Genomic DNA, 15,992 nt, shown 5'->3' on the forward strand with positions numbered 1-15,992 from the left:
CACCGCGCACCGTCCGTACTCGCGAAGGAAAGATTCACAACGTGACGTAATGTTGTTCTAGAGGAGCTCCTTGAGATAGCGGAGCGAGGGAGGAGAGGGAGAGGGGGAGAAAACAAAAAAGTCGTTTACTACGATCGCGAAACGTTGTCGACAAGTGCGACGTTAAGCGTATCCCTTCTTCGGTCGAACGAGATATTTACGTACGTTTCCTTTATCCCCTCCCTACCGTTCTCCGTCGTATCACGCGATACGTGTAATTTACAGGACGTCGAGGGAACGCCGCTGCCCGAATCAAAGTCGCTCTCGATTCGCGATTTATCGCGGAGCAACGTTAAAGCGAGCTCCTTCTTTCTCTTTAATCGTCTTGTATCGTCTCGTTGCTAGGCTTTAGAACTAGATCTTGCATTTTTGCAGAGAATCCGTCTTATCGTTGCTCTTGCTCTTATCTCGCATCGTTCAAGAAAATAATTAATGATCCGCGAGCGGCGAAAGGATGAAAGGGAGAAAAAACGAGTTCGTCTTTTTATCTCTTTCCGCAGCATACGTTCTCTCGCCATTTCAGATTTTGAACGAAGCCTTTTCTTCTTCTCGCCGAGCGAACGATAATTACTCTTACGGGATTCGAAGCAGAGCCTCTCGATGGCACGTTATCTTTCCCTCTTTCTCTCAATCTCACGTCGATTCGTTTCTTACTCGTTAAACCTTTGATAGATTCGATCTCTTCTTCGCTATCCTTTCACGCGGCTCCTCCGCTCCTCCCTCCACAGGCAATTCCTGTTTTCACGTTCGCCTCCATTTTCCATCGAGTACGGATCGCGTGCCGCGAAGATTTCCTTTCGAGGCGACGATTCTGGTATCGATTCTTTTCCCTCGTTTTATCGGGCTCCTCGAGCCGAGAGATGGAACAACGAATTACTCTTTACGACGGTATTTGCTTATCTCCCGGATAAACGGATCATCGCGATTGCTCTTCAACCTCGTGTTTTTCCCTTGTCTCTTTTCTTTCTTTTTTCCTTTGTTCTCTCTTCCTTTTTCTTTCGATATAAACATTTGCAGCGCAATGGGATAAACGATTTGACGACTCTATCGACTATCGTTTATGAAAAAACAAAAAATATTTTTTTACGAAACGTCAGCTCGTATTTTCGAACGCGGCCATCGAGAGATATAAGATCGATACGCGTTAGAAACACGCTTATGTACCGGCTGGTGCCATCGCGTAAATGGAACATCGTATACGATAATATATAAAATTATGGGCGCATTAGCATAGCGCTTACGCGAAATTGTGCTCGTGCACGGAGAAGCACACGCTCGCTCGTTCGCACACACGGCGGTTCGAACGCGCACGTACACGGGCTCGCGTTCGGTGTCCAGAGAAACGAGCCGCGCGTCGACTCTCCTACCTTCGTTATCTATGCTGACCACATGCCGCGTAATCTTCTTCATTATATCTAACTGCCTGTTTTACATTTGCATTAAACAAAAATGTTTGCGCACGTACGTCGCGTCACGATAATGGGCAGAATTCTCGCGCGAACCTTTTTACCGCTTTCGATTTTCGATGGACCCTTCGAAATCGTTGCCGCTTTCCTGCCTTTTCATAAAGGAACGTTCGCTCGGTGCTTGACGTATTTCCCGACGATCTAAATGAGTATGAAATACGTCGAGACGTTAACCGGAATAATCGTTTCGTTCCTAAATAATTATTCCATTTAATTTTAAGACGACGTAACGATTTACCGCGAGAGTGCCGCAGCCGAACGCATTTCACCCAGGTATTTTCCAGCTGCGAATCGAGGGATGCTCTAACGGCAACGACGAACCTACCACTGCTGGCAATTAACGCGAACACTTTGGTGTGTACTTTGTGGTTGCGCAAGACAAAGGGAGAAGGAATCGTCGATAGCGGTACGGGAGATCCTCTCTGCCTCTTGCCGTTAACATCGTTGCTCCTCGCTCTTTTAACTCCGTGGTATCTGCGATATCCCTCTTCCTCGAGTCTAAAAGAGAGAGAGAGAGAGAGAGAGAGAGAGAGGGAGACAGAGATCTTGACCATTAAAGAGGGACGAGAAGGGTACCGTGCGGCTTTTGTTCAAAGAGTTCTCTTTAGCGCGAGATTCAAAGCTCGTCGGTGAAAAATTTTTGCCACGTTTGCATCCGCTTAACATTATCGATTATACCGCGCCTGTCTTCTTCTCTCTCTCTCTCTCTCTCTCTCTCTCTCTCTCTCGCGATCTTTCTCTAACGACTTAGAAAAAGGAAGAAAATCGGAATAAAAAGATGTAGCAAAAGAAAAAACTTGCAACGGTTCGATATCGATGGTATTCTTTCGCGTTTTTATTCGAATTTTTCTTTATTTCTTTTTTTTTTTGTTTTTTTATACGACCATCGTATCCTCTTACGAAGGCGGCAAAGTGGCAATCCGACTGGATGTCCGAGAACCCGTCGTTATTTCGACCGATCGATAGAAAACACCTGCGGTCGCATAGATTTGCACGATTTGCTAACGTCGTCCATGCGCCCACTGAACCGATTTAATCGTCTTTTCGCGGAGAAAATCGACCCGCCATCGGTCGTTAGATATCCTCCGACCTCGGTAAATATCCGTGTATCCGTAAATCATCGATTTATTAGAGCATCTTCCTCTCTCCCTCTTTCTCCTCTTTATAGCTCGGAAAAATTCTTATCCAACCATTTTTCTAATTTACGAGAGCTTCTCTACGACGCAAAATGTTCCGAGTTATTTCCTTTGGACGATATTACTAGTCAAACGGGAGCATACGTTTTATCGTGAAATTTAACGTTTCTTTAACGATAACAATTAAATTTTTTAACAATTTCTTGTAAGCCGACGCGAAAGCTCGTAAAAATTCGTTTAATTTTAATCTTTCCTGAATTCGTTTCAGTGATAAATTATACGGATAAATTGCTGGTAAAAATCCAAAATTTTTTGGTTTTCTTCGTAAACGCCATTATAACGGTCCATTGTTCGTCTAGAAGCAGCGGATGAAATCTTGCGAGAGACGCAGCATCCGGTACGCGCATCTCCCATAATCTCCTTTATCTTTTATCGCTCGGCAAGCGTATTGCAGTTAGAATCGCGAGTACGTACGAGCTGCCAGCAAAGCAGCAGTTACTTATGAATTAGTTAGGCAGCTAGCGATCCATCATTCCTTAGCCGTTTCCGAGTGCTAGATTCACTGACGATCCATCAGCTTGTCTCTCTCTCTCTCTCTCTCTCTCTCTCTCTCTCTCTCTCTCTCTCTCTCTCTCTCTACCTCTCTATCTTATTCCCGACGTCTTCTCCGGGATTGCGACTGCCTTTCAAACACCAATTTTCTTTCAAGCAACGTAATCCCTTCGAACGTAGTTCGAACGTGGTTCGTTGCTAATAACGGTCACGCTTGTACCGGTAAAGTAAGGCCGTAAGAGATACGCCACGCGCGTTTCTCTCGAAAACGATTTCGGCGTAAGCGAAAGAAGGCTTTTGTACACGCACACGCGCGCGGAGCAGCGTCTCGGAAGGAAAGTTTTTTTTTTTTCTTTTTTTAAGTATTCGTCTCTATCGTAAAAATTTGTCGAGATATTGACGCTTCCGCTTCAAGGTGACTCGCTCGTCCAGTATATTCGGATTTATCGACGATAATGAACGTTAAGAGAAGCGACGTCGGTCGTCGGGGTCGCGTTGGATGTATCGGTAAAGAGACGTATCGTCCGAGTTCATTAGTTTATCGCGGTTTAGATAGAAGGTTTGTATTAATTTCTGTCTGCCCGCTACGTCTCTCGGTTATCTTCCTTACCCTTTGTCGTAACACTCGTTCGTGCAGACGTATTGGACGCGAAAGGAACGAATTTATCGATGTATCGACGTATGCGACTCTCGGGAATACCTCGTCGCGTAATCTAAAAGCGTACGGAGCGATCCGTTAAGGTATCGATTTTAATTAAACGCTAGCACGTATCCTACGTAACTTCCTTATCGTTGGATACGTGCTCGATCAAAAGAGTCGCGATAATGATATTATTTCGTTCGCTTTGCTCGTCTAGCAACAAGAATGTCCTTTCATTCGATTAATTTATTTTAATGAGTCGTAAACCGACTATAAAGTCGAGATTTATTTTCAATGGAAAATTACCAAGTCCGTTGTATCGAAGCCGCGAAACACCAATCCGAAAATGCAAGAGATATTTGCAAAAGGTAGTCGTTTCGGAATTCCCGAACGCGCGTTGCAGAGCGCTACATTCGTTACCGAAACTGAATTATCCAAGTACTTACGTCGGTTTTCCCTCCTATGTAACTTTGATCATATTCGTCGGAACTTTACTCTCGCGGAGTATTCCGCGAGTTGGTAGTCGTTGCGGGAGACGCGCGCGAAACGACGAATCGGTGCTTTCGAATTAGACTTCCCATTACGTGGAAAACTATTTTTCCTTATCCTTACCGCTCTGACGGAGTAGGAATAAACCAGTCGATAGGAGTGCGCGACGAGCGTTCGCGATGGATCGTAGGTGGATAAACTCGATGCTATCAGAAACGCGTAGTCGCCGGTAAAGTCAACCGCGGATCCTAGCTTTCGGTGGAAACGATTTACTCGCGTATATCGTTAAGCGAGATCTTTCACGATCGTCCGACAGAGATTTTCCTCCACGTTGGAACGGATAAAAATCGGTACGGTGAAACGTCGACGAAGCGCGAACCGTTCTCTCGCGAATTCGTTTACCACGAACGACACTTTTTTTTCGGCGAAGGACGCGCTGCAACGGAATCGAAGAGGTTCGACCGCAGACATCAACACCCAACTCGGTATTCCCCTTGTTGTTGATCGACAGTACGATCGGGTAGACGAGGGCGCGAAGAGGGGCAGGGATAGGGTCACTGGCCAGTTAGTGGATGGCCGCAATGTAATCATTTGCGGTACCGAAATGGATGCGGCGAGCATCGGCAAGCCCTCTCCTCCTCCCTCTTTGCTCGACCCTCCATCGCCATCGCGCGCTCTCCTTTATCGGCAAGGGTAGATTTGGCCCTGCCAAATCTCTCCCCCTCGACCTCCCTTCCCTTCTCCGATTGCGAGCTATCCGCGTTAATAGGAACTCTCCGTCCCTCTCGTTGCTTGCACGCGCACACGCCGCACGGTATCTCTCGCTCTCGCTAGCACACTCGACGCATCCCGTTTGCTCGCCCGAAGCGCACCCGACCGTTTGCACTCGGGACTGATACGGGTCGACCGTTGCGATCGTAATTATGCGCGAGGAGAATAGCGTTGGCCCTTGGGCGCCGATTCGCCGAGACGGATCGTCTCGGTTTCTCGCCTTTCGGCGTTAACCGCTTCGCCTTTCGCCTTCTCCTGACACGCTACCGTCTTATCTCTCCTTGCGTACGAACTTACGTCAGCGCGACGCCAGAAAGATGCTTCTTTGCGAGAGCAACCCATGGATGCGGAGAAGAAGAAAAGAACAAGACGCGGAAACGTACGAGATTACGCGTTCTCTTTTTACGCCGTAAATACGCCGCCTACATCGTCGATTATGCGTCTTAAGGCTGCTGCTTCGTTACGGCCGTCGAACGATCGAAACCGCGATCGCTCGCCCTCGGCGTTCCGTCGCCTGTAACGATCCTCGATTTTTTTCCCCACTCGCTCTGGACTTTCCCTCTCGATGGCACTTGCATTGTGTCTTATTCGGGCAACGAACGGAAAACAGAGACACGCCTGTCGACGGCCGTTTGGAAAATTTCTCGTTTCGTCGCCGACGTTACATTTTTACGAACGATATTGTTTTCTATCGTCTAAGAAGCATTTTTACGACCAACTTGGAAAGAAATATCGGTAGGATGGCATTTGCCGGTACGTCGAATTCCCACCTGGCGAGAATATTTCAACCGTGAAACGAACGTCGATCGTGGTAGCGTTTGGGCGTTGAGTCTCGAAGGTAAAAAGAGGAGCGGTCGTAACAAAGCAAAGGATACGAATTAAATCCCGCAGAAATACGGGAAGCCGGCTGGCAATCGTCGCGCAACGATACGACTCGATTAAACGAGTCGAGACGACCAAGTAAATTATACAATTATAACGCAATAATATCGTATCCGAGCAAATTTGGGGACCGAATCGTCGCCATTGGGATCGAAAGTGACTCGAGAGGACGAGAAGATTTATATGCTCAGTACGTAGAATGCGACGTATAGAATTGCGACGTAACTTCCTAAGAGTTCCTAAAACTGTTTTATCGTCGCATATTATCGAGTGCCACTAGGAAGCTGTAAAATGCATCGAAACGTATTTATGTAAAACCTATTTATATAAATATATCTATACGAAACACACGTAGCGGAGATACGTAGGAGAGAGAAGGCACAAAACTTTCGATCGATTAAACATCGATCGAACGAGCCTCGTAAATCAAATAACGTTTTAAACGGTCTTTTTCGAGTATACGCATACAAACGTACATCTATGAGAATTTTACTCTCTATCGTAGGCGTTAGAGCAACCGGAGTAGGAGGCGAGCGTAATTAATTAAGTTTACGATACCCTTGTGTACGAAAATGTTACACCGGGTTCAAAGCTCCGACGTTATTACCTGGCGCGGAACGAACCGACGGAAAAGAAAACGGCAATGATCGATGGTCGAGTAACGACGCAGCTCCTTCCCTGTCCATATCCTCGACGTTTTCCTCTAGCTCGCTATTTCGATAAAGGGTTTACCCGATCTCGCGATTTCTCTACCTATTTTTCAATATCGCCTTTTATTTTTTTCCATCTCAAACGAAGCCTTCCTCCGTCGCACCACGGTACCGCACGAAGATTAATCGTTCGAATCGTTTACGACTTCGTCTAATGAAAATATGACCTTCTCTTGCTACACGCGCGCGCGCGCACATATATATGGAACAGGCGAGAAAAGGCTAGTCGAGATATTCCAAGTAGGTGCAATCGGACAAGGACGGACGCACGTGCAAGTTATACGATAATCGGTAGGCGATGTCGATGGCGATGTTCTAGGACTGTTCGGAACAAACAGGATCGTTGATCCTCTATGCATATATATGTATGCGCGTGTACGTATACACCCGTATACGTATGCATACGTAAACGTACGTAGGTACCTAGGTAACGAGGAACTCGCCGGAACTCGACGACGTGGTGCACAGGTGTGTAACTACATTATAGGAACAGGTACGCACGTACGATTATGTCGGCCTATCTAACTGTGCGGAACTACGAACGAGAGAGAGGGAGAGAGAAACTTCCGTCGAATAGTGCGATTTCACTGGAGACGAATAAACAGAAATATAGACGAAGCGCCATTTCGAAAGGCAGATAATTGGTTCATCTTCGATCGTGATCCCTCGCATAAATTTTTCCAAAAATGTACCAATTTAAAATCACGACTCGACGTGAAAGTCGTCCACGACCGACGGTCGAACGCAGTCGATTAAGAGTATTTTCAAAAGAGACCTCTGACGCGATACCCTCTATCTATAGGTATACGTCGAAATAGTATACGGACGTATTTAGTAAGCGAGTCCATAATTTCGTTTCAAAGGACACGAGCATTTATCTCTTTCGAAATTGATTCGGACGGTGGAAATCACGTAAATATAATGGTTGACGCATCGCGATGATTTATCGCGGATTATCCTCATTATTTCTAGCCGCGAGCGAGTTACAATGAGATAAACGAGCTCCGTACGTACGTAGATACCTACCACGTACATCACTCGACTCGTGCGTGCTTTCATTCTCTACCTCGTTTTACAAAGTTACTGGGTTAAATTTCAAATTAATGATTTATCGTAAACGGTCCGCTTTTAAACATAATCCTTGTTTACTTTTATCGTTGCAAATATTACAGCTTCGCGCACGCGCAAGAAAAAACATACGAGTACGATGTACGAATGTAGGTAGGCACATGAATGTAGAAAAAATATTTTCGATCTCCGATGAAACGAATCCTGACGGAGAAAGGAATTCCTGGACAGAGGTCGGTCGAACGATAAGGTCTTTTTTCGTCGATCGTAAAAATCGAGAGCCTGTAAGACCGATGACTCGGTGAACTGCCGATGGAGATGCGAGCGTTTGCGTTTCCTTCGATGGATCTAATGAATCTTTGAGATTGACCGAAGAAGCGCGAGGAGCCGAGAGAGAGAGAGACAGAGAGAGAAAGAAAAGAAATGTCGAAAAAAAGTCTCGATCGATTCGTCGAATCAATTTTCACCCTCGTACTACATTGTAGTAGGTTGCTCTTCCTTTATCGCGATAATAAGTTAAAAGACTCTTGTTCCGATATTTTTTTAAAAAAGTTCTATATAATTATACTCGAAGGAAGAATATTATAATTTCTCTATTTCGTAGGAGAAAAGAGGAAGAACAGGGTCAAAGTAATCGTATAAAATGGCTTTAAAAGCTTTCTCAGCTCGATAAAAGATCATCGGGACGTTTCTGGTGAACTACCCTTCTTGCTTCAAGAGCAATCGTCTTCAGAAAGAACAATAAATATCGTTGACACTTTTACCAAACGGTACGCTGCTCCAAGTTGATGGTATTAGTGTTGCTGATCAAGTTACCCGGAACGCTCCTTCTCCTCCCCCTCCCCCTCCCCCTCCCCTCCTTCTCCTCTTCTTCTTCGTATTCAGAGAGCTTTTAGAGTACTCTATTCTGAATTTGCTTTGGTCATCTAAAAAGGAGAGAACGTTCGAGATAAGAAGCGCAATCGAATTACTCGAACCAAGTTCGGCCGATCGCGTTTAAAATTGATTAACTACGAATTTATCATCGAGTTTAAATGAAATATAATTTCACGACTAGAGATTTCCGGCGAAGTAAATCGGATATAAGCTAGTAGATGAGAGTCGACCGAGACTACGAAAGAGGATGAATTCGCAAGATGCAACGGTGGTTGTTGCTGCGATGCACTCGCAAGCCTCTTAGGTCCGTTCTCTCTCTCTCCCCCTTTTTCTCTTTCTCTTTTCGCGTACCGTGTAGCTACCGGATCAATCCATCGAATTTTTTTGCTCTTTGCTCCGTCGTTCGGTCGATATCCGAATTGTGAAATATCAAACGTTGTCTATAATTTTAGTAATTATTGTATATTCATAACGCGTATCTTAACCCAGCTTATAGCGTAGTAACAGAGCCGCTTTCTAGTATTTAACATCGATAGCAAAGTTCGTTAACAACGTTGAATACGGCACGTCGTTGGTGGCAAGAGCCGGATCCCGAGTTTCAGCTTTGAATTTAATTGGAAATCGCATTGCACGTCACCCTGCACATACATACCAAGAGGTATATGTACCTATATGCACGTATCTACGTGTGTACATATACACACACACACACACACGCGCGCGCCTAGATAATTATGCGTATATGCAGAGGGAGAGAGAGAGAGAGAGAGAGAGAGAGAGACAGAGGAGAGGGAGAGGGAAAACTTTGGAATTCAAGTTCGAGCTAAGGCCGAGACGACTGTCGTATCTCGTGAAAACTTCTCCGACCGATCCAATACACCGGCAGCTTCTTTGATGCATCGAAATCGAGCGAGAAAACTTTACCGATACTTCCTCCCACGAAGAAACGACGAATTCCGAGTATCGAGTATCTTTGGACTTAATTAGCCTAGTCGGGCCAATGGAAAGTTCCTACTCTTCGCTCGCCGGATCTCCGTTATCTGTGGTTAGCGTAAACTCGCTTCTTCTTTGTCACCGATGGGACGATTACGATATATCTATCGAGAAAATGTTCAATATCCTTTCGCGAACTTTATTCAAGTGCGTTCGTAATTTCAGTAAAACTCGATAAACTAGGCGAGGATGTGATTCAGAGGAAATTATCTCGAAAAAAGTATTCGAATACGAAGGAATTTTCCTTCGCGATGTCCGAGAAAAGAGCTCGCTCTTCGAGACGCTCGATCGTAAAGTGTGCGATCCGAACTTTCCGTGTGAACAAACGAGATGATAAAAATTAGGTGAGAAAGAAGCCAAGAGAAGAGAAGGAAAAGTGAACGTGGGCCGATGAGAGCGTTTTGGATCGCGTCCGGGGTTTCTAATTACGGTGGATTATCGTCAACGCGGACCGAGGGGGGGCACTTGGCCCGGGGGGCGTGCCACCCTACAGGGGAATTTTCCTCGGGGGGTACGTACCCGAAAGAGAGCCGACGATGCACGCTACATCTACATATCCTACACGCTCCTAGCCGAGCTGCATCTCTTCGAACAGGTAAAGAATCTCGCTAACGATTATCAACCAAAAAAAATCTTTATATCTTTTCTATAAGAACGAAAAGAAAAAGGGAGAAACGTTGGAATTAGCAAGTTCGTGTAATAGTATTTGTAGTAACAGAGTTTACGACTATTCCATCGAAAAGATATTAAACGAGGTATCTCCTTAAATATACCTACTTATACGACGGGCCCTCGTTCCAAACGCTGCCTAGATCTCCCTTGTCTAGGACGCAACAAAGATTTCATAATTAACGTCGTTGAGAAAAGCACGACTCGTTCTATGCATCCAACGTCGTAAAGTTCGTCGCGAACTTCATCATCGTGGATGGAAAGTCGTTAGGACGGTTGTGAAATATTAATAAAGTATCGCGAACGGGCAAAGCAGAAAGAAATTCGGTCAATTTATCATCGAGCATCAAAGTTGAAGCTAGTATCGTTAAATTCGCAGGAACTAGGAACAAAGTATTTTAGCGGGATAATGTGTGTATAATACGAGTCGAAGTCGCTGAAAATTTTCCCGTTAACGCTTCTGCGCTCGATCGAACATCAAAGTTGAAGTTTGTTAAAGTTGCAGCTTGAACGATGAGAAATAGTTTACTCGATCCTGGCTAGACTAATCGTAATATCTATCTCGCGAACCGTGCTCGTAGAATTATTTTCCGTCATAACAGAAACTTTCCACGCGCACGATGCCTGCAAGGTACGATAAAGATGTCAAAAAAAAAGAAAAGAAAAGAAAAGAAAAGGAAAACGATTGTAATTTTCATCGGGGAAAGAATCTACCGTTCGGAGCTAAATCTTCGGTACTCGAAAGATAAATCGGAGCGTTCCAAAGTATCGACGATCTTTTGGTATTTAGTCCTATATACGTGTCATTGACATAATCCGCAGCGTAGAAAACTCTAGGATATTCGATACGCCTTAAGAGAGGAATTTTGGATACTACGCAACTTACTCCGGATCGATTTATTTGTTCCACCGTCGCTCGTGCGACGTCGAAGGACTAGAAGGACTCGTATATTCGATGCCGATATATAATCGTCGCAGGAACAATTGAAGAATAATAGTTTTATCCTAGCCATTTATCTCTCTTCCTTCCAATCGTCCCTTCCTTTTTTATCGAAAGTCATTAAGACTTTCGACTCGTTAAAACGATCCATCCAGGATTTCTTCGATAGAAATTTCTTGCGTTTTAACTTTCGATCGTTAATCAAAGCATCGATTAGCTCTAGTAGTCGTGGCGTACTCTCGGGTGAAAATTTTTTACGGGCGACTTAAGGATTTAAGAAAGTAGACCCATTAACGTTGAGAAGGATCGGAGAGGAGTCCTCGAGCGAACTTGGTGCACGCGGTGCGTCGCACGGTTTCGTAACACGCGAGCGCAATACGCGGTGGGAGAGGGGGAGAGAGAGAGAAGCGCTGCGTTAGGGTAGCCGTTTGATCGATCTGTCACGGGCCGAAAATTGCTACGTCGTATCGAGTAGAGCCAGCGACGGCGCGATGCACGCTAACATTTTTCCTTTTCTTCTTTTATTTTTTATTACGTTCGTCTCGACGATGCGCATCGACTGTCAACCGCGTCAACGTTCGCGGAAGCCGCAGTTGGAAAATATCGCGAGCCGATTCGTTCCCTCTCTCGCACCGCGAAACAGATGGGAATAGCGGGCGTCATGCGTCGAAGGGTGCGGCTGATGGTGGCTCGGAGAGCCGGCTAGAGAGCGCAACTTCGAAGCGTCGATCCGTGGAGTCACAAAAATCAAAGGGAAAGGAAATTGTCGACGTTTAGTGACAGAGCTTGGACAGCCTTGACAAATTTGACAGAATAGAAAAGCACGAGGATCGTCCTTCCATCCTTTCTCTTTCTCTCTTTTTCTTTCTCTTTACGTTTTACGTCCTCCGGAATAACGCGTAAAAGAGACATCCCTTCGACCGACGCCGTTGGCGCTTTGTCACCGCGCCACCCTATCGACGTACCGACTACGTCGCTCGAGTCGAGAGAAAATTGGAATATTAAGCGAACTTTGTTCGGTTCGTCGATCAATCGTCATTGGTGGTATCGCGACTCGAGGGGTCTTACTCGCGTACATCCACGAGTCTAACGTAATCCGAAGCATCTTAAAGGACATTCACGAGACGTGTTTATCCTCAAAGTTGCTCGAGCTTGTCTCAAAGAACGTGTATTCAAAGAGGAACGTTTCAACGAGACGCTCCTTGATTATACGCTTAATACGCGAGTAAGTACGCGAGATAACGTAAACGAGATTCCGTTAGCTTATCGCGTTTCCGCATTGTCTAGAGTATCGTTATTCAATATCCAAGCTTTCGTCGTCGCTCGACGGCGGAACGATGTTCCCACATTTCTACGACTCGCCGGCAGAGAAGGACTATCAAAGTCGGGGAAAAAAGATTTACTCCGACGATGGGCGAAAGTCATCGAAGGAGTAAGAAGCAGCGAGGAAAGAGCGAGATAAGAGGAAGAAGAAAATCTATTTGCCGTCCGGCCAATTTTTCCGCATCCACGCGGAACGCAAGAAACGTCAATTCCTTATCGCTTGGATTGAAATTTACGCTACGCGCGAGAAATTTGCAAAAGCGAAGGAAATAAGAAACGCACAAACGGCTTTGGGACGCGCTGCTCGACGCGACGAATATTTCTTAATTCACTGACATCGTCGAGGATTTATTTTCATTGGCCGGCCTGGCAGCGCGTGGCACCGCGCGCGTCCGTGGCAGGGAGTGGCTGCTGCTTTCCGAACACAAACGAGATTCTAGCACACCGACGCGACGCCGAGGCAAGACCGAGCTGCCGCATAAATCATCTCCATCCACGCGCTCTAACCGCGATACGCGTCCTAGGGGATGACGGAAAGGGCTTGAATGCGTTTCGCTTTTTTCTTTTTTTCTTCTCCCTTTACCTTATATATTTCCTCATTATTATTCCCACCTCGGCGATTTCCCTTCTCGCCTTTTATACGTTACACCCGTTAATTTATTCCCTTCTTTCTTCGGTCATCCCTCTATTATCTCCCGTTGCCTCTCTTCCGTAAAAGTCGACCGAACGATGTGCCAAAGAATCTCCCAAAGAAAAGAGATCGATTCCGTAACCCGATCGATCTTCCCGACGAAATTGTTTGCGACTTGTCGAAGATCGAAACGACGTAAGAGATCGAACGTCTCCCCATCGTTCTATCCTCGAGAGATGCCTATCGCGACATTATATATTTACGATTATAGATTAATCGTTACAAAATCGATAACGAAAATTTAATACGAGACGTGCCATTTAATGACTCTACGTTTATCTACGTTGCAGGATCTCCAGTCGGAAATCGAAACGCACCGGGACGTGTACGCCTCGTTAAACGGCACGGGGCGCAAGCTGTTGAGCTCTTTAGCCAGTCAGGATGACGCGGTTATGCTTCAACGTCGATTGGACGAGATGAATCAGAGATGGCATCATCTTAAAGCGAAGAGCATGGCCATCAGGTGAGCGCGTGTTTTTCTTTTTTCCTCTCGTCTATGCAAAAATGCAGACGCATGCGACATATATAAGTCCTAGCTACCTCGTCGAACAACTCGGATTTTATTTCACTCCTCGTGGACTCGGAAAGCTCGATCGTATTTATTATCCTTCCTTTTCGCCACACGTCTACTCATTTTTTATTAGGCATCTCTGCGGAGGACTAAATCAATATTTCTGAAACCTTCATTCCAACTCTCATAAATATCGGCTTTTTCTCCGACGTAATCAAAATAACGCGAAAAAATATACCGAACGCAGCCTACCTACGTTCCAACGGTAGGACGCGAACGTAAAACTGGCTCGACGTTCCGACCGTTTCGGAGCGTCCTGGTACTTTGCATTCTTTACACGTGATTTGTGCCTAAAAACGTCGGGCGACGTTAAATTTAACGCTATCACTAAATCGAGTCCACCGGGGCGATACTTTTTCACGCGTAAAAAAACAGAGCTTCCTGTTTTCGAATCTTTTAGCAACTTTATGCATATCTCGAAAGCATTATATCTGTTTCTCTCGGATTTTATTACCATTTATATTTTCGTTGGTGGACCGAGTCAACGGCCTAGACGGAAAAAATGTAACGTCGTCGTGCTTTGTCGTCGATCGATCGTCGACTAAATATCTCAATCGAGTCGAATCAGCAATCGATTTCTCGAGATAGAATCGATCAACCGGCATTATATCGTAGACCAAACTGCTGGCAAAATCCGTACAGCTTGATTACGAACGAAGGGTTCGTAATCGGAATCAAGAGGAGGAAGCGATCGAGAGGAAACGAGAGAGAGAGAGAGAGCAATCGTCCTTATATACACACACACACACACATATATCTCGATAACCGAACTCAAAACCTCGCGTGGCCCTTTGCCTTTGGACTTCTTTCTCCTTTCAAACGTTTTCTCTCTCTCTCTCTCTCTCTCTCTCTCTCTCTCTGCCTCAGTTTCTCCCTTTATGTCGAGAGATTGGTCTGCAATCAGGCCACAAATACCGGTTCGAAACAGCGATCCTGATAATTCAGCCGACGATCCTCCCTGGCACGAATCGCAAAGAGGAATATAGAGATAGAAGAATATTATGGAGTGGAATGCGGTCGATCCAGACGATACGGACGATATAAACTCGTACGTTGTACGCGAGGCAAATGTTAACGCTGGATCAAACGAGACGTACCTTTGCGTCTCTCTTATTAGAAGAGGGAACGAAAAGACCGAGTGAAAAATTGCGTTGCGATAACTTTTATTTAATTTGTTATTGTCACGCGATGGAAGTGTTTTAGCTACTGGCCTACGTCTCTGGATGTAGGTTCTTGCGGAAGCTCGGTTAATACGATCGGATATTCCAGTCTCACGCGCGTCATTAATATCCGTCGCGATACCGGTAGGATCATCTTGTAGCTGTTCATAAGATCGTAATCAATCAACGTGGTCGGAATGGCTAATGAACGAAGGTTAGGAAGAACGAGAGCGATCCCGTCGAAAGTTTCGGACCTATCGAGTTTTATATTCCGTCGCACTTTTCCATCCTACCGGATTTGACGAGGGATGGTTTTACTACGAACTCGGGTTTAGGAACTTTACGGCGGGACAGCGAACGAAACGCGAGCGAACGAATCGGTACTCCTTCATACGGGATGATAACGCAAAGGACGAGACGGAAAGATTCTGAAAAACGAATGATATTGTGAAACGTAGGAAAGCTCGTTCTCTACCGTTTCGAAACCGTTGCCTTTTTTCCCTTTCTCTACTTTTTCTCTTCCCCTATAAAACGTCGGAGAGACCCGTCTAAGGTACGCAAGGCGTTAAAAGCAAGCATATTTTTCCGTACAATTTATTCGAACGCGTTTTTTCCTTCCGCCACGATTCTCTCATACATATTTGATACGTTTCTTCGCGTTTCATCTATTTATTTCTTTTTTCCCCTTCCTCCCGTAGTCTTTTTATCTCTCGCGTTGCATTATTCAATCGCATACGTGTAATAAAAGCTCTATCAAAACGTGGACAAAGTATACGCAGTTACGAGCGAGTCTCGAATCGCATTCGCGTGGGCCTACCCAAGTTGCGACGTATGAAAGGAAAAATTACGCGATGGTATAAATCGCCATTTAACCTCGTTCGCAAGAAAAATTCAATCCCGCAGCTTCTTTTTTTAGCACCGCGTAACGTCGGATCTGTACGAATTTAATTCGAGAATAGGACGCGCAACTCCGAGCCACGGCGTCGGAAGCGAGTTCGTTTATCGATTTAAAGAGA

The 15,992-nt window shown here is 45.4% G+C and overlaps 1 protein-coding gene across 1 annotated transcript in view; it reads left to right on the top strand.

Moving 5' to 3' along the window:
- The window catches only part of LOC122632796 (dystrophin, isoforms A/C/F/G/H), a 223,326-nt gene that overhangs the window by 169,459 nt on the left and 37,875 nt on the right, over positions 1-15,992 (top strand). Inside the window, exon 41 of the mRNA XM_043819988.1 lies at positions 13,536-13,708. Within this exon, the coding sequence (XP_043675923.1) occupies positions 13,536-13,708 (173 nt within the window). The remainder of the gene's footprint in view (positions 1-13,535; positions 13,709-15,992) is intronic.

This window comes from Vespula pensylvanica, chromosome 11 (assembly GCF_014466175.1).
Source record: "Vespula pensylvanica isolate Volc-1 chromosome 11, ASM1446617v1, whole genome shotgun sequence".
Classification (NCBI taxonomy): domain Eukaryota; kingdom Metazoa; phylum Arthropoda; class Insecta; order Hymenoptera; family Vespidae; genus Vespula; species Vespula pensylvanica.